This window comes from Diospyros lotus, chromosome 12, assembly GCF_014633365.1.
Source record: "Diospyros lotus cultivar Yz01 chromosome 12, ASM1463336v1, whole genome shotgun sequence".
Taxonomy (NCBI): Eukaryota; Viridiplantae; Streptophyta; class Magnoliopsida; order Ericales; family Ebenaceae; genus Diospyros; species Diospyros lotus.
Genome location: NC_068349.1, coordinates 6,581,864 through 6,605,481, shown reverse-complemented (window position 1 = coordinate 6,605,481; position 23,618 = coordinate 6,581,864). Strand labels below are relative to the sequence as shown.

Genomic DNA, 23,618 nt, shown 5'->3' with positions numbered 1-23,618 from the left:
CAACAATGTCCAACTAATTATAAAATAAGATTACAATCTAAATAAGAAACCAATTAGGAATAGGAAATAATCTTCGAGACTAATTAGGATTTCTCGTTGAAATCCTAATAATTATCATTTCCGATAGTTATTAGAGTTGTTCTGGAACTCGAACTCCCTTTTTATTAATTTAAGAGTGGCGTCATTTACTTAGGGGGTGTTTGCTAAAATGAACAAAATAAGAGATATTAAAATAAGTTTGGAATACTTTCCGAACCAAAATATGAAATAGTCAATATAAGACCGAGAAGTATTACAAAATTTCTATCAGATTATTTGTTAATTTTTTTAAAATTAATTAATAATTGTACTTTTTCTTTTTATATGTTTGTTAATGCATATGGTAAACATTAAGATAAGAGTTTTTTTTATCAAAATATCTCTATTACCAAATTCATTCAAAATTATTTGTTAACATAAATAATAAATTTATGATTAAAATAATATTTTATGATTAATATGAATGGTCAAAAAAATAAAAATAAAAATAATATCTTATTTCCTAAATTCATATTCAAAAATAAATTTAAAAGAATTGAAAAGTAGAAATAATTATTGTTGGAATTACAATAATTCCACATAGATAATTAAAAATGGCCAAAATATATTTTCATAATAGATAATAAAATATAAAATTGAATAAAATAATTTAAAAATTGGTGAAATTAATTGTATTAGTTAATAAAATATATATATATAGAGAAATTTAAATTTTAAAAATCGATAAAAAGAATAATATCATTTAAATTTTAAAAATTGTCAAAACATATGACAATTTAAAAATAAATTAAATAATATTAATTATAAGAGTTAAATGAATAAGTTCTTTTAATAAATTTAAAATTTTAAAATATATTAAATGACATTAACTATCCTACAGAGATATATAGGTAATTGAGCCTTATCTACAAAATGTCATATAAATTTCTCTAAGAGGGGAGATCAGATAAATTTATCTTAAATGAGAGAAATAAGAGGTCACGTGAGAGTTTTTTCGAAAATGGCCAAATAAGTTTAAGAAATACGTTAGAAAAGTTAAACATTTAGAATACTTCTCATATCTAACATTTTCTCTCTCTTATCTTGATTAACAAACACCCATTTAGATTAATGTTGAGTTTAGTTGATATATTTTTATTTTAATAAAAATATGCTAACAAAACTAAAAATTTATATTCTAAATAAATAACATTATTCTCAATTCTAATGACCGTTCTTATTTCATAAGCATACGAAGTAAATACATTATATATATATAAAATAATGTTAAAAGTCATGACTGATAACTATATTATTAATTATGTAGCATCGGTGCATCCTCATTAGAGGAAGTTAAGAAAATCATATATCATTATTTATTCTATCTAGCATTTCGTCTGATAAGAATAGGGGACATGACTTATATTATAACAATTAACATTACTCATATATATATATTTAAAATATATATATGCATATTTATATTTATCTGGGCTTGTGTTTCCGGATAGAGATAGGCAGATAGCGTAGATCTAGAGAAAGATAGAAACGTCGCTCTTTCAGCAGCCGACCGGGAGGAGATGGCTTTGAGGCACCTTCTCAAGCAGGTCAGTTCCACTACTTATCCGACTTCGCAGTGTTGTTTTCAGATATCGTCACTTTACAGAAACGCAGAACTTCTATCCATGTGGTCTCTAGGGTTTTCACGCCGTTTTCCTAGATGGATTGGCGTGGCTGTTCTTGTTCATGAGGGTTATAATTTAGCTTAGGAATTGTCGAGAGGTCGAATTTTTGGCTCGGAAGCGTGGATTTTCGGGATAATCTTGCAATTGTTCTCTTGTCGGTCGAGTCGGAAGCTTCCGGTTATGTGAAAAAATTGAATTTGGTTAGGGTTTTGGTTGAATTTTTATATGACTGGAAATGGAAGAATTTTTTACCTCTGAAATTGTAAGGTTGAGGGCTGTTGAGTTGGACTTCAGAAATTTATTCCGTTGGTTGTTTGGATGCTTGACCAATGCTTTTATTTGGGAGTCACTATAATTCTAATGTTTTCTATCTGTTTCCTCCTTTATTATAATGAACTCGATCTTTTCATTTCATCAGGTCTCGAGGCAGCAATTAAACAGTTTGTTTCCTAGATATCGCTCCACTTTACAGGGGGTTGGAGGTGTGTATGATTTGTTCCCATTCTCAATTTATGAAGTGATTGATTTGTCTACATATCATCCTTTAATGAAATGGATATCTTTCCAATGTGATGTTTTCCTTGTAGAATTTTGATGCAATGTTTATTTCTAATGTTTATCGTGACAATTGGATGTATTTGATCTTATAATATGGGTAGTCTAGGCATATTAAGTATGAAGTTGATCTTTCAATATTATCTGTCTTAAGGAGGAGCGCGGATACTGGATACTGCCATAGGCATGCTCAAAGCATGGAATATGGTGATCTTTTAAGAAATGAGGATTTAAGCATGGTAGGGATAAGGAAAGAATTATGTTTTTACTAAATGGATATAATGAAATTATATTTTTATTGGCTATCCTTATAGAAATATCTACAAGTACCATTTACCCATCTAATTCATTGTGGAGGATATCATTTTGTTCTTAGATTTAAACATCACATGCGGACATGCCATTATTTCTTTAAGCACACACGAGAATTCATACAGCGGACCCTATTTAGGGGACTGAGGTTTGTGGTGATGGTGATGATGATGACAACCTATAAACTTATTGGAGTCAAAGCAATAAATTAACAACTAAAATTGTAGAATTCAAAATTAAAAAGATCATACTTCATCACATCCTTACAATTTCAAAGTGACGCAGCGCGTAGCGCGTGTGTGAAAAAACACACCAAAATAAACCTTTGAAAGAGCAAACTTCAATGGCCGAAGCTTGGCTTTCAAGAAGATGCAAAAACAAAACTGTTTTGCTAAGAAAACCCAAATAGGTTGCTAAAATTTGATTGATTAAAATTTGGTTACAAACTCTAGATCCTAGGCATATTTATAGTATTTGGCTAATCCAAATCCATCTAATATTTGTAAACAAAATTCAACTAAAATCCTAATAGAAATAAATCCTAATCCAACATGAAGTAGAATCCTAAATCAAGTAGAAACATGAAATTGAATCCTAAATCAAGTAGAAATATAAAGTAGAATCCTAAATCAAGTAGAATTCTAAAACTTAAAAAGTATTAAAATAACATTATGGCACTACTATTTTGGTGATACTGTTCCAGTTTGGTTGGGTCGGCCTTGGGCCGAGTCTTGATTGGTGATTGCATCATTCACCTTCATTTGAGAAAAAATTCGACCTCGAATTTTGATTCTGTTTGGACAAATCCACATCCGGTAAGTACGGAGAGAGATTAGCCACATTGAATGTTTGGAACTACCTATATGATTATGCAAATCCACAACATAAGCATTATCATTTATCTTCTTTGTAATCTTGTAAGGATCATACTTCTTTGGCTTGAGCTTGTTCTGTTGTCCGGTTGGAATTCGTTCATTCTTCAAGAATATCATGACTTCATCTCCAATCTCAAATACCTTCTTCCTATGCTTGTCAGTTGTCGCCTTGTACTTCTTATTTATGCAACTTTTGCTTGACATCTTCATAAATCGCTTGAACCTTTCTGCTAAGGGAACATGAGCAAAGACATTCCTCCCCTTCTTAGCCATATCTGTGTTGGCATGGGTCCAGTCATTGCCATGTTTGTTGACCTTTGCCTCCACTGTATTATTAATAGACTTACTGTATATCAAAATATCATCAAAATACACCATAACGAATTTACTAATGAAAGGGCATAATACTTGGTTCATTAGTCTCATGAAAGTGCTTGGTGCATTGGTTAGTCCAAAGGTCATGACTAACCACTCAAACAACCCACCTCTCGTCTTGAAAGCTGTCTTCCACTCATCTCCAGGTCGAATTCTGATTTGATGATAACCACTTCTAAGATCAATTTTGGTAAAAATCACAGCCCCATCAAGTTGATCAAGCATGTCGTCGAGCCTAGGAATTGAAAATTTGTACCCAATAGTAATTTTGTTGATGGCTCTACTGTCAACACACATCCTCCAACTCCCATTTTTCTTTGGTGTCAATAATGCTGGCACTGCACATGGACTCATGCTAGTCTGAATGTGCCATTTTCTCAACAATTCCTCTACCTGTTCACGCAAAATCTCATTCTCCCTAGGACTCATCCTGTAGTGTGGTAGGTTATGCAAGCTAGCATCAGGAACCAAGTTAATGTGGTGTTGAATATCTCTCATAGGAGGTAGGTCATTAGGCAACTTCTCAGGAACCACATCATGAAATTCCTCCAACAATCCCTGCACCTCCACTGGAATTTGATTCACCTTCAGTGGCTCACTCACACTCTCTCCCTTGATAACAAATAAGTGAACTTCTCGAGTATCCTTATACTCCCTCACAAACTCAGTGTGTTTATGTGTAATGGTAAGAAAATTTCGCCCCTCCACTTTAGAAGCTTTGGTTTGATTCTTTTCCACTATGGGTAACAAAGTATAATGCACACCTTCTTTCTTAAGCTGATATGTGTTCTTCCTACCCGAGTGCTTAGCATCTACATCAAATTGGCAAGGCCTCCCAAATAAAATATGGCAAGCATCCATATTAACAATATCACAATAGATTTCGTCGGAGTACTTACCAATAGAGAAAGGCACCCTGCAACGTTCATCCACATGTATGCCACCAACTTCTTTGATCCATCCAATCATGTAAGGGCTTGGATGTTTTTCAGGAGTTAACTGCATCTTTGCCACCACGTCTCTTCCTATGATGTTCTCCTGACTTCCACTATCAATAATCAACTCAAAGATTTTTCCTTTCACCGTACACCTCGTGCGAAAAAGCTTATGCCGTTGAGTAGTATCTTCATTCTTTTGGGATAGCATTAACTTCCTCACTACACATGTATATTGCCCATGTCCATAATCTTCTTCGTCATCCTCCCCATCAGACCCACAATATACTTCCTCTTTAGCAACATCTTCCTTTTCCTTTTCTACAATGTTAACTGTTTTCCTCCTTGGACAATCTCTAGATCGATGCCCAACCTCATTGCACTTGAAACATTTTAAAAGAATAGGCTTTGCATAAGGATTAGGGGATTTTGGAAGATTAGAAGTAGTACCTCCAATGTTTCCCCCCGTTGTAGCCTTATTAGGGTTGACTGTATGGGGTGGGTTGGAGGGTTGCGCTCCTTGAACCGACTTGCCTTTATCAAAAGCTAGTTGTTTATTTTCATTCCCACTATACCGACGATAGTTGTCATTACGAGATCTCTCACTCAATATTAATTCAGCCTTTAAAGCTAAGTTCCTTGCTTCTTGCACACTCAGAACCATCTGAACCCCAATTTTATCACAAATAGCAGGCTTCAATCCATTCAAGTAACGAGCTGCTTGTTGATTGTCACTTTCTGACAATTGGTTTCTCTCCACCAATTGTAGAAACTCAGAGGTATATTCATTCACACTCTTCATTCCCTGTGCACATCTTTGATAAGCTTCAAACATATATTGTTCATAGTCAGGGGGCAAAAACCTACCTCTTAACAGCTGTTTCATTCGTCTCCATGTCTGAACTGGCTGTCGACCTTCCCTCAATCTTGTTTCTCTTAATCGCTCCCACCAAACAGATGCACTGCCCTTCAACCTGTAAGTCACTAACTTTACTTGTCGTTCATCTGAGATCTCCATGTATTCGAAAAAACGGTCAACCTCAGTGATCCAATCCAGGAACCCCTCAATATCAAGATCTCCACTAAAAGTAGGAATATCAACTTTTAGTTTATACTCATCGTTGCCCCAGTGGTTGTGCTGATACGCATTCCTCCTAACCCCTCTACCACCAGGGTTAGCTATTGCTCGACCAAAATCATCATCTTCATCGCTATCTTCAATCATTGGTCTTCTAGGATTAACAAGGACATGATTAATGGGTGGTCTTCCCCCTCCGGCTTGATTCACCCCATTATTCAGGTTCCTATCATCATCAACTCGTAGTAAGGTGCCCAATTGGTTGCTATGTTGCTCTAATCGCTGCTGGATAGTACGAGTTATTTCTCGCTGTTCTTCGATTGCTCTCCAAACTGCGGACAACCCCTGATCACCGTCATGAGGCTGGTTGCTACCGTTACCTTCCAGATTGACCATTTGATTGGTTGATTAACCGCTCTGATACCACCTGACGCAGCGCGTTGCGCGTGTGTGAAAAAACACACCAAAATAAACCTTTGAAAGAGCAAACTTCAATGGCCGAAGTTTGGCTTTCAAGAAGACGCAAAAACAAGATTGTTTTGCTAAGAAAACGCAAATAGGTTGCTAAAATTTGATTGATTAAAATTTGATTACAAACTCTAGATCCTAGGCATATTTATAGTATTTGGCTAATCTAAATCCATCTAATATTTGTAAACAAAATCCAACTAAAATCCTAATAGAAATAAATTCTAATCCAACATGAAGTAGAATCCTAAATCAAGTAGAAACATGAAATTGAATCCTAAATCAAGTAGAAATATAAAGTAGAATCCTAAATCAAGTAGAATTCTAAAACTTAAGAAGTATTAAAATAACATTATGGCACTACTATTTGGGTGATACTGTTCCAGTTTGGTTGGGTCGGCCTTGGGCCGAGTTTTGATTGGTGACCGCATCACAAAGCATCAAGCAACATCCAATATTCATAAAAAAGCATAAAAAAAGGGGAAAAAAAAAAAAACAGAGAGAGCAAATGGTCTCAACTCCAACCAAACTCTTCACTGCTGATATGTAGCATGTCTAGCATGCATGCTGATTTCTCTGTACCTTATTGCTATTGGGCATGCTGCCGGATGTCTTCAGCATGTATTTTGACAATCTCAACATTTATGTTTTTGTTCACATGTTAAATATAGACACTGCATTCATTTGGAGTTTCCTTTCTTCTCTTCCAGAGTGGATTCAAAAGAAAAAAATCCTACTAAATTCTATTCTAAAGTTTCCAACTTGTATCACCCAGTTGTCTCAATGTCTACTGTTTGTGACTGATGATTCTAACTCTAAATGTGTGTTCTGTTTGTGTGGCTGTGCTTTCTGCAGCTTCTCTGAGAATTTGTGGTCAGAGAAAAAGAGAGTTTCCTTCTAACCATTGCTCGAAGTGCATTGGCCAAATTCTTGCTTGTTAGCTTTTACTTACTTTGTTTTTTTTTTTTTTCCTGCAAGGATAAGCATATGAAGTTTTTCATTGACTTTTCTTCTATATTTTTATCCACATTGGTTGCATGAAATATTGCTATTAAGGTTTTAGTTTCAGTGGCTTTACCAGGGAGTCAAATATTTTGTGCAATAAGGTTTTAGTTTTGATGGCTTTGCTAGGGTATCAAGTGGCAAAAAGCATCAGGTATATTTTGTTTTTTGCAATGGAATTCTTCAACCATTTTAGGTAGATGACTTGGTTCATTAGACATCCTTGAACAAATTCAAACTGCACCATAAGGAAATAGCCTCCAGGCTCATGTTTTCTTGTAATGGTTTTGCATTTCAATATGTCTGTTTCTAAATTGAAAACTTAACAGAAAAGCAGGAAGGGAATTATTGGTGGTTGGAAAATTGAATATAGATGTTTGGATGATTTTTGTGCTAACTGGCTCTGTTGGTCATACATATGGCCCCAATTCTTTAATTCCTGTGCTTAGAAGATGAGCATTTATGGATAGGAAAGAGATTTAGGCTTTCTTTTTCTCTTTTCAGTTCTATTTTCCATTTCTGTCGTTTCTTCCATTGTTATTCATTGGAATGGTTCCCAGTTTTCTTCTTTTGTTGGGTATTGAACCTTGGTTATAACATATATTTTTCCATTTTCTTTGACAATTTCAAAGAATTATTGAATATTATTCAATGAGATATCTTTTAGTTTCAAGGCAAAGTTATCTAGTCCTTTACTGATACCTTCTGGCAAGGGATTATATGAGGACAAGATCATTGGCCTTCGTCCTCCTTGTTGTATTCCATTTTTTTGGGCAAGGCATTATACATTTGGATAAAAGCTTGTGATTGAACTAGTTGTTTTTGTGCTGATGAGGACTCCCATCCCAGTCCTGTGTATGGAACACAGTACCTAGCAAGATTGAACCTCAGATGGTTTTTCCCAGAGCTTGCCAAGACTTTATAATAGAGAGAACGAACACGTACTGATGTATTTTTTTTCCCCTCTTTTTGCATGGAATAATGGAATTTGAAGGCTTTCCTTTTATTGTATTTTTGTAATTTCAATGACAAAATTTTGGCTTTTCTTGCTTCCATCATGTTGGTTCTTTCTTTTTGGTGAGTATTTGATTATTAGAAAACCAAAAAACAAACAAAAAATCATTAATTCTCTGTTTGTGCAGGGAATAGACTTTCAGGTATTCAAGACAGGTTTCACTCAAGTTATGTTGGAAGTAGAGCTCGCAGAGTACTTGATACAGATGGATCAAGTGATGTTGCTTATCTCAAGGAGCTTTATCGTAGAAATGATCCTGAAGCTGTGATAAGGCTGTTTGAACGTCAACCTTCACTGCACTCTAACATATCAGCACTTGCTGAATATGTTAAAGCATTGGTCAAAGTTGATAGGTTGGAAGAAATTGAGTTGCTCAGGATATTACAGAGAGGTTGGTATGAGAAGTGAATGCCTCGTTGTACTTGTATTTATTTTCCACCGGTTTTTTATGCTGCCATTATGTTTGAATTTTCATCGGAGTAGTGAATTTTAATTCTTCTAATGTAATCACCAACGATTTGTTCTCATTTCTAATTTACTTCTGGGCCTTTGAATTTTGTTTGGTGGGAGCAATTTAAGTCTTAACCCATATTTGGGTGCCTTAATTTGTAACTACTTTTTCTGAAAAAATGAAAAAGTGAGAAACAAGTTCTCTGAGAACATAGCCCATCAGTTCTTTGGACTAAATCAACTTCTTCATTGGTGATTCTTTCTTTTTAGAATCTTGTTTTCTGTCTGTGATTTTGACCAACAAAGACAATGCAGCAACTGCAGGTGCTGCTAACTCACAACTGGAGGAAGAAAATGTTAATAGCCTTTCAACTTTTAGGAATGTGGGAAGAGCTGCAGAAGATGGTGTACTTGGAACCGCTAATGCACCCATACATATGGTGGCTGTGGAAGGAGGGCATTTCAAGGAACAGTTGTGGCGCACATTCCGTACCCTTGGCATGGCCTTTGTATTGATATCTGCTGTTGCGGCACTCGTTGAGGATAGAGGAATTAGCAAAGGTGCTAAATATTTCGATATGGCATGTGATTTTTATAATTTGGTTCCAATCCATGGTATAAGTGATAAATTTCCTTTCTATTACTTTTTATGCTTTCCAGGTCTGGGTCTAAATGAAGAGGTGCAACCCATCATGGAATCTAATACAAAATTTAGTGATGTAAAGGGTGTTGATGAGGCAAAAGCTGAGTTAGAAGAAATTGTTCACTATCTCCGGGACCCTAAGGTAATTTGTCTTGGGCATTGGCTGGGTGCCATATTTCTTCTCTCTGTTCCAGCCCTCATTTGTAGCTTATTACTCTGTTGCACAAGTAATTCTTTTTACTTAATTATCCTTTCATGCACTTTGCCTTTTTAATTTTTCTCTTTTATTTCTTTTCTTTTCTAGTGGTTGCATGAGCATGCTTGCCATCTATATGGTTAAATAGCTATATGAACAGTTGCACAATAAATGTGATATATATTTCTTGGCTTCCACATTTCTACCAAATATCCAAAGTCATTTCATTGTGCATTGTTATATATTTGAATGTTCTAAACCATCTGCAAAATAAGATTATAAGATTTTCAACCCTATTTCTATACATAATATAAATCCGTTGTCATGCCTCGCTTTTTGCAGTGGTTCACTCGTCTTGGTGGCAAGCTTCCTAAAGGTGTTCTGCTCATTGGTCCGCCTGGCACTGGCAAGACTATGTTAGCAAGGGCTATAGCTGGAGAAGCTGGAGTGCCTTTTTTCTCATGCAGTGGCAGTGAGTTTGAGGAAATGTTTGTGGGTGTTGGAGCTCGTAGGGTGAGAGATCTGTTTGCTGCTGCAAAAAAGCGGTCACCTTGTATTATATTCATTGATGAGATAGATGCCATAGGAGGAAGCCGGAACCCAAAGGACCAGCAGTACATGAAGATGACCTTAAATCAGTTGCTCGTTGAACTTGATGGTTTCAAACAAAATGATGGGATCATTGTGATTGCTGCAACTAATTTCCCAGAATCATTGGATAAGGCCCTGGTGAGACCTGGAAGGTTTGACCTTCACATTGTTGTACCAAATCCAGATGTTGAAGGCCGGAGGCAGATTTTGGAATCGCATATGTCAAAGGTACTATTATACCTTAAGTGGATTTTTTTTATTTTCTTAGAGATTAGCCAAAGTATAGAAATGGATGAATGTCTACCAAAAATTGGGTGCAGTCAGGATCCTTGAAAGGGTCTTTAACTACTTTTTTCCTTTATACTTGTCGGATATCATCTCCATAGGTTCCATTGATGTAGTTTTGTTAATTGTCCAAAAACAACATATCAAGCTTTAATCCCACTAGGATTTTAGTAATTGTCCAAAAACATGTTGAGCCTTAAGCAAGCAATTATTCTGTTTTTTTTTTTTTTTTGGTATCAACATAAAATTTGATTTGAGAAATGGTGAAGAGGAGTTGTAAAGGGTTCATATGAAAAGGAAAAGGTGACTTATTAGATAACGTGACCCATTTCAACAAGCACAACCACCATGGTGTTCAATCCGATTGGCATTATTTTTGTGAATATATACCTATTGTACATATTTATGCATCCAAAGTTGTTGGTAAGACATACCTTACACAATTTTCAGTTCATGTTGATTTTAGTTATTCATGCGTGTTTTTGTGTAATAGATTGAGTACAGTTTCATGATAATATGTATTGCAGAAATATACAAATTTAACAATATATTTTAGAGGAATCCCTAGTGCAAGAGGCTCCCTGTTTTGTGAGGGTGACGATATATTTATGACAGGTTCTCAAGGCAGATGACGTTGACACAATAGTCATTGCCAGAGGAACTCCCGGCTTCTCTGGTGCAGATCTTGCAAACTTGGTCAACAGTGCAGCTCTAAAGGCTGCAATGGATGGTGCTAAAGCCGTCTCTATGGCTGATCTTGAGTATGCAAAGGACAAGATCATGATGGGAAGTGAACGGAAATCAGCTGTTATATCTGACGAGTCACGGAAGCTGACTGCATTCCACGAAAGTGGTCATGCCCTTGTGGCCATTCATACTGATGGGGCTCTTCCAGTTCACAAGGCAACTATTGTACCACGTGGGATGGCTCTCGGCATGGTTTCGCAATTGCCTGACAAGGATGAGGCAAGTATGACTTATAAACAGATGGTTGCTCGGCTTGATGTTTGCATGGGTGGTCGAGTGGCAGAGGAGCTGATCTTTGGAGAAAATGAAGTCACTTCAGGTGCACAATCTGATCTCGAGGCTGCAACTGAACTTGCCACAGACATGGTTACAAAGTATGGCATGGGCAAACGAGTTGGGTTAGCTACTCACAATTATGATGATGGGAAGAGCATGAGTACTGAGACTAGGCTTCTAATTGAGAAAGAAGTGAGAGAATTGTTGGAAAGGGCTTACAACAATGCTAAAACCATTCTCACCACCCATAGTAAGGAGCTCCATGCTCTTGCTAATGCTTTGCTTGAGCATGAGACCCTGAGTGGCAGTCAAATCAAGGCTCTACTTGCTCAACTCAACTCTCAGCAGCTGCCCCAACAACAGCAGCAAATAGTTGCACAACCGAGCAACGCCGTGCCACCTTCAGCACCCAATGCAGCGGCTTCTGCTGCAGCTGCAGCAGCGGCAGCTGCTGCCGCTGCAACTGCTGCAGCCAAGTCAAAAGGAGTTGCCCCTGTGGGATCTTAGTGTTGTTGATATTGGTAAGATTCAAGCAGCTACTTTTAATGTCCAATATGCATATACTTATTTTACATGCAGGCACCTAGTCTTTGAGTTTCAACTGCCAATGGAGTTCTTATTCTGTATCATACAAATTCAATAGAAGGAAGTCATGGAAGGCCAGTGGCAGGAACATGACTCGTCAAATTTAGCAGTAATATTTCAAGTCCGCGTGACAATATTTAGTGCCCCATTTTAATTTGCTTTGGCCATAGAACTGTCTATACTTGGTTTGGCTGGCTTCTTTTCTGGTCTGCCTTTTTGTTGACATGAGCCTTTCTTCTTTTGCCATCCAGTTCCACATTAGTGTTAAAATATTTAGACAGATTCGTTTGTGTCTTTCAACTCTTCTTGCTATTCTATTGCAGTTTCTTTAAGTTTTCCTGCAAGAAGGTTGGGTACCTACCAACTATTTGTACAGCAAATACCATGAGATTCCCTGAGTTGAAAGAGATGGTTCAGATCTTGTTATATGTGGCAGCTGGGTTAACCTTCTCTCACATTGGATGCCCTGTCATGTTGCAAGGAGGGGTGGAGTGGAAGTGGCCCCTTTACACTGCATCTCAAATCAAACTTGCTATATCTCAATCAACATATATGGGTAGGTAAACAACGCAAATCATAAGCAGCAGCTGGGCAGTTAGTTTTAGTAGAAACGATGAAGTTATTTGTTTGATTGGAAAGTTATTGAGTTGTGAAAATAATTTATTTATTTATAAATTTAAAGCAGGGCAAATTATCAGAAATAAAGAAAGAAAACTTAATTTTGTTAGTTTGTTTTTAATTTTAGAGTGAATTTGTTAATTTTATTAGTTAAGGCATTTAATTCTAATTTTAAATTATTGTTGGCTACTAGAGTATGTTTTATCATTAATCATAGATATGACTAATTATGTTAGATAGATAGATGGCTTCATCGATGAGGGTGCAAAAACAGAGAGTGAGATGGCGAAAGCCAACACAGTTTTGGTTGAAAATAAATATCTAAATTATTTAAAACAAAAAGAAAAGGAGGAGTTTGATACAGCTTAGGCATTGAGGATAAGAAAGTGAGGGAAAGGGTGAACCTCCAATAAAGTAAATTAATGAGCAAGGGGGATAATGGATATTTGGGTTTAAGGTTTCCACAGGGGAATCCTGGTTGGTGGTAAAAAGTGTTTGTAATTTGTTGTCTCACATGTTTAGTGTAGAGATAGGGTTGAGGGTTAGATTCAATTCAGAAGCAACAAAAACCGAAATAAGGAGGACTTTGGCGCTGTGTTTGCTGCTGACATGGCAAAGCTAATTTGAAATTTGCACATGGCAAGCGGGGGGGAGCGGGACCTCCACTTGTTCTTCTTCTTGTTGGGTCCTCACCTCACTCCCCCGTCAAATGTTTTCAAACCGGAGATGTGCTTTTCAATATCGGTCCCGTCCTCATCAGTCATCACTTACTTTTTGTCTGTAAAAATGTTCATGTTTACATATACAACACTAATTTATTAATTAATTAATCGTGCGTAATTTTTAATTCTATTCTATATAATAATAATAATAATAATTTAATTCTAATAATACTAACCCTATGTATGAATGAATATTATTACAAAAAAACCCATCCGTAATTTCTAATTCCTGAAAGGCCCTGCCCGTAATTCACTCGCACTCGCCTTCACAAATATCCAAAACCACGCAAGTATGAAGCCCACGCGCATCCTCTCGACGGCCCAATCGCAGTCCATCCTCATGGGGGCAAAAAACTAAACCCCATGGCACTCCCACCCTCCAATCCACACAATAATTGGCGCGTCCACTAACTCGCCATCACATTCACACATTTCCCCTGCCAGCGAGCAATCAATCCCCTCTCTGCTGTCATAAACCCGTTAGCCCAGCACCATAAGAACAACTGCACCACCACCCCTTCCTTCCGCTCATTCTCTCTCTCTCTCTCTCTCTCTCTCTCTCTCCAGAATCTCTAGAGAGAGAAATGCATCTTCCTCTCGAGATCCCTCTTTCTTCATCCATGGCGGACCCAAAGAAGCGCATTACGCTCGAACAACTCAGTCTCCACAAGAATCCCGGCGATCTCTGGATCTCCATTCAGGGCAAGGTTTATGACGTTTCAGACTGGGCCAAGGACCACCCAGGCGGCAGCCTCCCTTTGCTCAGCCTCGCCGGCCAGGACGTCACCGACGCCTTCGTCGCCTTCCACCCGGCCCCCGCCTGGAAGCACCTTGACAGGTTCTTCAACGGGTACTACTTGGAAGACTACTCTGTCTCCGAGGTTTCCAAGGATTACAGGAGGCTGGTCATGGAGTTCTCCAAGATGGGTCTGTACGAGAAGAAAGGGCACGGGGTTTTGGCTTCCTTCTGCTTCATGGCAATGCTGTTCGTGGTCAGTGTTTTGGGCCTTCTGTGGTGCGACAACACTTGGGTTCATTTGTTTTCCGGCGGATTGATGGGGTTTCTTTGGATTCAAAGCGGGTGGATTGGGCATGATTCCGGGCATTACCAGGTTATGCCCACCAAAGGGCTGAACCGTTTTGTCCAGATCCTGACTGGAAATTGCCTCGCCGGAATCAGCATTGCATGGTGGAAATGGAACCATAATGCCCACCACATTTCCTGCAACAGCCTTGATTTTGATCCAGATCTCCAGCACATGCCAGTCTTTGCGGTATCTTCCCACTTCTTCAAATCCCTTACTTCTTGCTTTTATGAGAGGAAGATGAATTTTGATGCCGTGTCCAGGTTCTTAGTGAGTTACCAGCATTGGACTTTCTACCCGGTTATGTGCTTAGCTAGAATCAATTTGTATGCCCAGTCTTTCGTCTTGTTGCTGTCTAAGAGGAAGGTGCCCGATAGGGGTCAGGAGATTTTGGGTATTTTCGCGTTCTGGATTTGGTATCCCCTGCTTGTTTCGTGCTTGCCCAATTGGGGGGAAAGGGTGATGTTTGTCGTTGCTAGCTTTACGGTTACCGGGATCCAACATATCCAGTTCTGCTTGAACCATTTCTCGTCCAATGTGTATGTTGGGCCGCCTACTGCGAATGACTGGTTCGAGAAGCAGACTCGCGGGACTCTCAACATCGCGTGCTCTTCTTGGATGGATTGGTTCCATGGCGGATTGCAGTTTCAGGTCGAGCACCATCTATTTCCCCGGATGCCCAGGTGCCATCTCAGGAAAATCTCCCCTTTTGTGAAGGACCTCTGCAGGAAGCACAATTTGCCTTACAATATTGCCTCGTTCTGGAAGGCTAATGCCATGACTGTTAGAACGCTGCGCAATGCTGCCCTGCAGGCCCGGGATCTCACCAATCCGGTTCCAAAGAATTTAGTCTGGGAGGCTGTTAATACTCATGGATGATGTCGATGAGACTCATCCAAAGCTGCTTTACAACTAGCAGCTGCTGTTAGTAATCCTCCGCGCATGTAATTTGGGTACGATGATGAATCATCTTTTCCATTACTTGGAGCTTTCAATTATTTCTTCCCCCATGTTATTGTTTGCAGGAGTATCTCATTCTGGGGTCCTCTTTTTAAGATTTGGTGGGTGGCTCACCTTCGGTCGTTTGATCTTCCGTCTATGGTAGATTTGGTCAAGAAGAGCCATCACATCCAACATTTTGGCTTAGATGAATTACAGGTCCCTACCCTCAAACTCTCAATGCACCCCATCTCAGCTTGACTTGATTGAGTTTAATTGGAGTCCAGGCCAGAAGTATATTATTTATTGTAGCATTTCTCTCCTCTTACTGTTTGTGGCTTTAGCTAGCCTTCTTTGGCATCATCTCCCTTTATGCTTTCTTTCTCTATCGCAGACAAATGATGTATTATGTGGATTTCTGGATGCCTGTGAGGCTAATAATATGAGTTTCTTCTTCTTCATCTTCTTTTGTTTTAGATTGTAACAGCAACATCATCATTCATCTTCTTCATTGAAAGAAAGCAGCCAAAGAGTGCTCTGTTGCTTCGTTTGTTTAGAGTCCAGCCCTTGGATCAAAATTCCATGGGCCCTTGTTATGGCTGAAATCATCATCATCAGGGCTGTAGTTGTTATCTTCGGATGTTTTAGCTGTAATCCAACTGTTTTTGGCTGGCAACACAAACACTGTGCCCTTTCATAGTTTTCTCTTTCCTCTTCTGTTTTGAACCATTTCAAATAATAATAAAATAAAATAAACACCTAAAACCAAACCATTTTAGTTGCTTATAATTGCAAAAGTGGAAATGGGCAAATGGGGACCATACATTTACATTTTCACTAAGAAAAAAAATCCATTTTAACTGCAGATATGTAATCATCCACCCATGTTTAGAAAATTGGATCTTAAAAGAGAAGAGGTGCCATTGAATTGAGACATATTTTTCCTGAAATAATAAGTAAAATCTCCCATAGATATTATCTTAAGAAGCATTACTAATTTTTAGATATCTTATACTCATATTATCATAAACTAATTTTTACATAGTATAGAAATTTTATTTCTATTATATTTCAGGTTTATTACTAATTTATAGAAAGAGTCCTAGTCACGGTTGGCTTCATCCCTTGCTCGCTCTGGGATCTATCTCAACAGTCCTTGTTAGCCAAGGCTCTATCTAACTTAGCCTTCTGTAATTTGAGATTTAGGGTTAGTGTTTAGGCCGGAGAGTCCTAAGCCAAGCTCAGCCCATAAGGTTAACAAGCTGAGCATGGCCAAATTGTCAAGAAAAAAAAAAAAACATCTTAGCAAAATGTAATTAATTCAAAAGGTATATGCCCATGAATTTTTGTAGCGTACAGAAATCATGCTATTGCCAATTCTAATTTGATTTGAGAAAATGTAATGCATTTTTGAAAACTCCTTATTTTTATGTTGAAATCTTTCAAATTTTATAACACAATAACTCTAAGTCTGTAATGCCCCAATTAATTTTAAACAGTTACACACAATTCTATTATTATAAATTAATTAAAAATAAAAATATCAAACTTACCCTTAAGTGGAGAAAAATAGTTTAAATTTAATCAAAAATCATATTTACTAAGGAAAAAATAAGAAGATTAAATAAAAAAAAATTAATTATTTAGATATCACCTTGTTCCCATGATTCAAAGATAACTTGAAGACTAATTTACTTTTGTTATTTAAAGATAAATTAAATTTCGCTTAAGTTTAAGGATCAAATAGGGTTATAAAGTTATATTTTTTTCACTTTTTTTTTATTTTTCCTTCTCAAATCATCTAATTTTCCTCTATTTAAGGCGCAAATTTGATATTTTAAATTTTAATTAATTTGTAATAATATAACTATGTATAATTATTTAACAGATTATGATTACTTTCTTTTTCTAACATATAAATAAGATTTTTTTTATAAAAAATTATATCAAATGACCTCGCGGATGTGGGCCCTTTCGGGTCACGTCCTTGCGCATAATTGGGCTATATAACCTTGTCGGGCCATTCCCTTGCCCCCACCCTCAAACCCAACCCCAACAGCCCCTTTGAAGCAGTTTTCTTTTATTTTTGTGGCCCAGTACTTAGGCCTTAATTTTAATAGTAGCATAAAAAACAAAAAGCTACCCACAATATCCCATCAAAATTTGATATAAATGACTTTGAATTAATTTGATTTTTATCCCAATGTCATATATAAACAATATTCCTATACAATTCATATTTCAAATTTAAATTGTAGCTAGCTAGGATAATTAATCCTCTCTCTCTCTCTCTCTATATATATATATATACACAGAAGATTTAATCAAATATTTTGGCTACAATAACGTAGCAATCTTTTTGATTTTATCACATTAAAATACATTAAATGATCCATTAAATATATATATTCTGCAGATGCCACGTCATTTTTGAAATTATATTTTTCTGTCAAATATATATGCTCAACAAAATGTATAAAAAGCATTAAAGTCGACGTTGACTTGGAGCGTTTAGTGAAATTAATTAATTACTTTAAAACCAAACTTAAATTTGATATATATGAATTTGAATTTGAATTTGAATTTTATGTTACTCGATGCATCGATAATTTGTATGACATAAAAGAAGTGATGCACAGGAATGACATATTGTGTCTTCTACATAATAACTATATAATAATATACACATCATTTTCATTTGTATAGTAATAATAATATTATTATTATTATAGGAGATAATATATTGCATAAAGGGCATTAAAGAATGGAAGCTTCCAAAGAAGGAAAAATTTCAAAAATGGAAAGCAGAGAGAGAGAGAGAGAGAGAGAGATTCAGTAGTCATCATAGTACGAGAGTAGGGCACGACACGACACGATCCGATCGAGAGTCCTATAAGATCACGTCCGAGGATCCACTCGCCGATTTTCTCTCCATGCCCACGAACGATATCCGGTAATTTTCTCTAACTCTTCCTCAATATCGATCCCAATTTTTTCTCCATTTTCAGAAAACACCGGCGTCGGCGCGGCGTCAGGCCAGCCTTAATTTCCCAATATAAATCCAAACCCTAGCCAACATCAATGACTACCTTTTCAAAACCCACTATCTCTGCTGCTTCTGCTTCTACTTCTACTACCACTTCTTCTAGTAATCTTATTAGGGCTGGTCCCGGGGGCGCCACCGCCTCCCAAGCTTGCGCCGCCTGCAAGCACCAGAGGCGGCGGTGCGGCCCGGAGTGTCTGCTGGCGCCCTATTTTCCTGCACATCAGCAGAAACAGTTTCTCAACGTGCACAGGCTGTTTGGGGTCAGCAACGTGACGAAGGTGATCAAGTCTTTGCAACAGAAGCCGCTCGAGCAGAAAAACGCCGTGAACTCCATGATTTTTCAGGCAAACGTGCGAGCCAGCGATCCTGCCGGCGGGTGTTACCGGATAATTCAGGATCTGAAGCGCCAGATCGAGCGCAGCGAGGCCGAACTCATTGCAGTGCTTCGTCAGTTGTCGATTTACCAGCAGCAGGAACAGCGACAGGTGCTAAACCCTATTGAGTTTTATGTTGAAGGGAGTGATGCAATGAAGGGGGGCGTGGAAGCTTTGTCTTCGTTGACGCCCGGGATCAATGAATTGGAAGATATCAAGCCCCTAGTTGGAATGTTTGATGAGAAATTACTGGTTCCATTCGATCCTAGGTTTGTGTTTTCCTCGGTCTGGCAATTTTTTTTTTCTTTTAAGGAAAATGTTTACAACTATATATGGTAACAGATATGGTAGATGATTTTTCATCAGATCTCTTTTCTTCTTCCGCGAGTTTAAATTCGAAAGCTTTTCAAAGGCAATACACAAAACATACAGTGAATCTAATTAGGTTTTGCTTGATATTTATCTTGTGCAGTTAATGCCTATGATTTGGCATTTTGAAGAAGGAACTGCAAAGATTAGGGTTTGTTAATTTACCTTTTCTGGGGGATGAAATGATGCATGAGATTTCAATTTAAGGGAATCATATATATATGCTGCATTATTATTCTAGTGTTTTGGTATTTTTTTTTTTTTTTTTGAAAACCGGCCACCAATTTAATACCGAAATTGTAATGCTTCCATAAATAAGACTCATATATACATTATATGTTTATGTTATTATTTATCATGTTTGTTTTAACATTGGATGACAATGATGTGTCTTGCAGTAGCCAAACTGAGCTGAAGGATCACGTAATTGATTTTTGAATTGTATACAAGAAGAAGCAGCGCTTCTCCATTCTTGATTCAGTGCAAGCTTGAAGTTTCCCCTTGAAATGATTGAGTGGAGAGGATATGTTGAAATGTTTCTTCGATCTTCGCTTCTTTAATTGATAAGATACATGATATATAATTCTTCCTGATGTTTGTTCAACTTGTATCAATTCTGAAAGCTGTAACAGTTTGCTTATCTTTGTTATTTGAATGAAAGCTGTAACAGTTCGTTTATCTTAGTTATTTGAATATTGAATCGGTTCAACTTTGTTCGCTTGATACCAAATAATCAGTTTGATTTAGCCCAGTTTAAATAATGAAGTGTGATATTACCAAAATTTGAAGAATGCTAAGTTGGATAAATGAATAGGAACTGGTTTGAGAGGAAATATAGACATAATGTATGAGATGATCAAGAGAAACTAGAGGTTGAAGCCTCTATACAATTATCATCTCTCTCTCTCTCTCTCTCTCTATACTTCAAAAGGTTTGATGCAGTGGGTTACGTCTCCTTTTGGGTAGCTTGGTTTGTTGGGTAGAGGCGGCGGCGATGTTCTAAGAGATGGTGATTGCCATTTTAAATGTATATCTCTTGTCCTACATGAGTGCGGGATTCTAATGAGGCTGAGCTTTTGGGTCTTTCTTAAAGCTCTTCAACTTTCTCTGGAAGTTGTCAGCCTTAAAGAGCTGTCGCTTATTATTGATGAATCCGATTCGATCAATTTTATAGCTTAGTTTTGCTCCAAACAAGATGTTGCAATGCCCTAGAAGTCTTGGGTAAGTGCTTTGCTAAATTTTGTTGTATATAGTTCCAACATTCACTTAATTTCAAAGGAAGCAAACTTCATTGCTTCCCTGTAAACTTTGAGGCTTGGGTATTAATTAGTTGATAAAAAGGAGAATTGAACAGAATAATAGAGAAGAAAATTGTTCTCTGTTTTTGATTAATCTTAACAATGAAAATGGCTTAACATGCTTTTTATATAGCTTTACATACGACTCTTCATCTTAACACACATTGATTCTTAAGATTTTTTAACTTGACATAAATTCCAACTCTTCCAATTTTTGCACATTCTAAACACTTAATTAATTCCTGCACATGTCACACATGCCTATAGTCTAGTTTAAATTCTAACAGCCCCCCTTAAACTAGACTATTTGTCAGTCCAATCTTTATCTTCAATTTCATGGATGCGTTTGCTTTCAATGCCTTTGTTAACATGTCTACAACCTGGTATTGAGTCTTACAATGTTTCACAATCACTTCTCCTTCCTTGACTAAGTCTCAAATAAAATGACACTTGATTTGTATGTGTTTTCTCTTTCCGTGAAAAATTGGATTCTTTGCTAAAGCAATTGCAGAAGTATTATCACAATAAATTTCTGAACTTCCTTCAAGAGATTGGTAGAGCTCATGCAACACCCATTTAAGCTACAAAGCTTGACCACTTGCTAATGCCAAAGAAATGTACTGAAGTCGAAAGGGCCACCACTTGTTGCTTCTTGGATGTCCACGAAATTGTACTCGAACCAAATGTAAACACATAACCAAATGTACTCTTACTATCATCATGGCTGCCTCCCAATCGCTGTCACAATAACTAATCAATTTTGGTTCTTCAATCCTGTGATAGTAAATCGCATCATTGATTCTTCGGCCAATATATTTCAAAATTCTTATTCTAGCTTCCCAATGAGATTTCTTTGATGATTCCATGAATCTACTGATTAGGCTGACTACGTATATAATATTCGATCTTGTAGTTATTAAGGGGTTGTTTAACCAAGATAAAGAGAAAAAAAAAGTCAGATATGAAAAGTATTTTTGATGTTTGGCTTTTCTAACATATTTGTTAAACTTATCTAACTATTTTCGAAAAAACTCTCACATGACCTCTTATCTCCCTTTTTCAAGATAAATTTATCTAACTCTCCCCTTAGATAAATTTATTTTGTATTTTTCAAATAAGTTTCAATTATCTATATGTCCCTTATAGGATAGTTAATATTATTTAATACATTTTAAAATTTTAAATTTATTAAAAAAAATATTCATTTAAGTCTTATAATTAATATGATTTAATACATTTTTAAATTATCATATGTTTTGACAATTTTTAAAATTTAAATGACATTATTCTTTTCACCGATTTCTAAAATTTAAATTTCTCTCTCTATATATATTTTATTAACTTATACAATTCCTTTCACCAATTTTTAAATTATTTTATTTAATTTTATATTTTATTATCGATTATGAAAATATATTTTGGTCATTTTTAATTATCTAGGTGAAATTATTGTAATTCCAACAATAATTATTTATACTTGTCAACTCTTTTTAAATCTATTTTTGAACATGAAAAATAAAAATTTATTTTTTTTATTTTTTTAACAATTCATATTAATCATAAAATACTATTTTAATAATAAATTTGTTGTTGATGTTAACAGACAATTTTGAATGAATTTGGTAATAGGGATATTTTGGTAAAAAAAAAACTCATATCTTGGTATTTATCATATGCATTAACAAACACAGAGAAAAAAAATACAATTATCAGTAGATTTTAAAAAATTTAACAAACAGTTTGATAGAAATCTTAAAATTCTTCGCAGTTTTATCTTAATCATTTTATATCTTGATCTGGAAAATATTCCAAACTTATCTTGATGTTTTTTATCTTATTTATTTTAACAATTGCCCCCTAAGTACACACTACAAAATAAATAATAATAATTTTATAAACAAATTTTGAGACAAAATACCAAAATTAGCAAAAAATATCTTTAGAGACAAATTTAAAGACAAAATCAGAGATGGAAATAATCTATCTTCGATACTTTTTTCCATCATAGAGATGGAAAAATTTCTATCTTTGTTCTTAATTTCCTTCACAGAGACATAAATTTTTTTGTCTCTATATTTAGAGTCGGAATAATTTTTGCCTTTGTTCTTAATTTCCTTCATAGAGTCTGAATTTCTTCCATCTCCAATGTTTATTTTCATTAGAGCTGAAAATTTTTGCCTCTAATTTAGAGACGAATATTCATCTCTAATTTGAATAGAGACGAGAAGAAATTCCCCCTTGATGCCCGATTGCTTGATGCTCGGTGCCGCCGTCGATTCACAACTCCGATTGCTTGTTGCCGCCATCAATTCACGCCTCTCTCTCCTTCTTCTCACAAACCTAGGTATGGTCGTTTCTCCCTTCTGGTTGGCTTGTAGAGCAGAAGAAGAAGCCAATGATGGAAGAATCTAGGGTTGTGAAGACGGATCTCTTTCACTCCTTGTTGTTCGTATCGTTGGCGAAGATGGCGCAGAGGTCGACTCCGACACTGTTCCTGACGAAGACGTACCAGTCGGTGGACAATCTGAGCACCCACAACGTGATAATATCGTGGACTGAAAGCGGCATTGCTTTTGTGGTATGGAAATGGAATGGCCGATTTCGCGAAGGATTTGCTGCCTAATTACTTTAAGCACAACAATTTCTCAAACTTCTTTCACCAACTCAACATTTTATGTGCTAGAATTTAGAATCAGATTGCAGATTTTTGTCAATCGATGAACCTAATTAAACATTCATTTCTTCACCGAGCTTTTCATTTTCTCTCTGGAAATAGAAATTCCAATCTAGGAAGGAAACTATCATAAAATGAGAAATTTTTTAAAGGATTCAGTTTCAAACGTTGTGTCAATTTTTAGAGGATTCAGTCTTTTATCCTAAAATTTTCTCTTGTTTTTGGTGATTCTCGTATTGCTTCGTTTTGACTTGAAAGGGTCCGATTCTTGTACCTTTTGTGTCTTGAAACTTTGTGCTCCTTTTGCACTTTCTTTAACTTTTGGTTGGTGGGTTCAGCTTGAAGTGTTTTTGACCTTGCCATATTAGAAAGGAGATTATTATCAAACAAACCATATGCTAT

The 23,618-nt window shown here is 36.3% G+C and overlaps 3 protein-coding genes across 6 annotated transcripts; all 3 read left to right on the top strand.

Moving 5' to 3' along the window:
• Nucleotides 1–1,507: 1,507 nt before the first annotated feature.
• Nucleotides 1,508–12,818, top strand: LOC127814264 (ATP-dependent zinc metalloprotease FTSH 4, mitochondrial-like). Of its 4 annotated transcripts, XM_052355667.1 has the most exons (8): nucleotides 1,508–1,625; nucleotides 2,122–2,185; nucleotides 8,446–8,709; nucleotides 9,084–9,329; nucleotides 9,429–9,553; nucleotides 9,950–10,426; nucleotides 11,099–12,027; nucleotides 12,415–12,818. In XM_052355667.1, the coding sequence occupies exons 1-7, from the start codon at nucleotides 1,599–1,601 to the stop codon at nucleotides 12,011–12,013; spliced, it is 2,118 nt and encodes a 705-aa protein (XP_052211627.1). In that variant the 5' UTR covers nucleotides 1,508–1,598; the 3' UTR covers nucleotides 12,014–12,027; nucleotides 12,415–12,818. The 4 variants fall into 4 exon arrangements, with proteins under 4 accessions (XP_052211627.1, XP_052211629.1, XP_052211626.1 ...); XM_052355669.1 differs by having other exon boundaries at nucleotides 9,093–9,329; nucleotides 11,099–12,818; XM_052355666.1 differs by having other exon boundaries at nucleotides 11,099–12,818.
• Nucleotides 12,819–13,927: 1,109 nt separating this feature from the next.
• LOC127814265 (acyl-lipid (9-3)-desaturase-like) lies at nucleotides 13,928–15,916 on the top strand. The gene has a single exon (XM_052355670.1). The coding sequence runs from the start codon at nucleotides 14,016–14,018 to the stop codon at nucleotides 15,393–15,395; it is 1,380 nt and encodes a 459-aa protein (XP_052211630.1). The 5' UTR covers nucleotides 13,928–14,015; the 3' UTR covers nucleotides 15,396–15,916.
• A 2,372-nt stretch (nucleotides 15,917–18,288) lies between these two features.
• On the top strand, nucleotides 18,289–19,943 carry LOC127787615 (LOB domain-containing protein 22-like). Its single transcript, XM_052315677.1, has 2 exons — nucleotides 18,289–19,144; nucleotides 19,643–19,943. The coding sequence occupies exons 1-2, from the start codon at nucleotides 18,537–18,539 to the stop codon at nucleotides 19,680–19,682; spliced, it is 648 nt and encodes a 215-aa protein (XP_052171637.1). The 5' UTR covers nucleotides 18,289–18,536; the 3' UTR covers nucleotides 19,683–19,943.
• Nucleotides 19,944–23,618: the final 3,675 nt, after the last annotated feature.

Coding starts and splice junctions, on each gene's coding strand:
- LOC127814264 (XM_052355667.1), top strand. CDS start 1,599: ATGGCTTTGAGGCACCTTCTCAAGCAG. Junction 8,710..9,083: donor GCTCAGGATATTACAGAGAG/GTTGGTATGAGA, acceptor AAGACAATGCAG/CAACTGCAGGTGCTGCTAAC. Junction 9,330..9,428: donor GGATAGAGGAATTAGCAAAG/GTGCTAAATATT, acceptor TATGCTTTCCAG/GTCTGGGTCTAAATGAAGAG.
- LOC127814265 (XM_052355670.1), top strand. CDS start 14,016: ATGCATCTTCCTCTCGAGATCCCTCTTTCTTCATCCATGGCGGACCCA.
- LOC127787615 (XM_052315677.1), top strand. CDS start 18,537: ATGACTACCTTTTCAAAACCCACTATCTCTGCTGCTTCTGCTTCTACT. Junction 19,145..19,642: donor CTGGTTCCATTCGATCCTAG/GTTTGTGTTTTC, acceptor TGTGTCTTGCAG/TAGCCAAACTGAGCTGAAGG.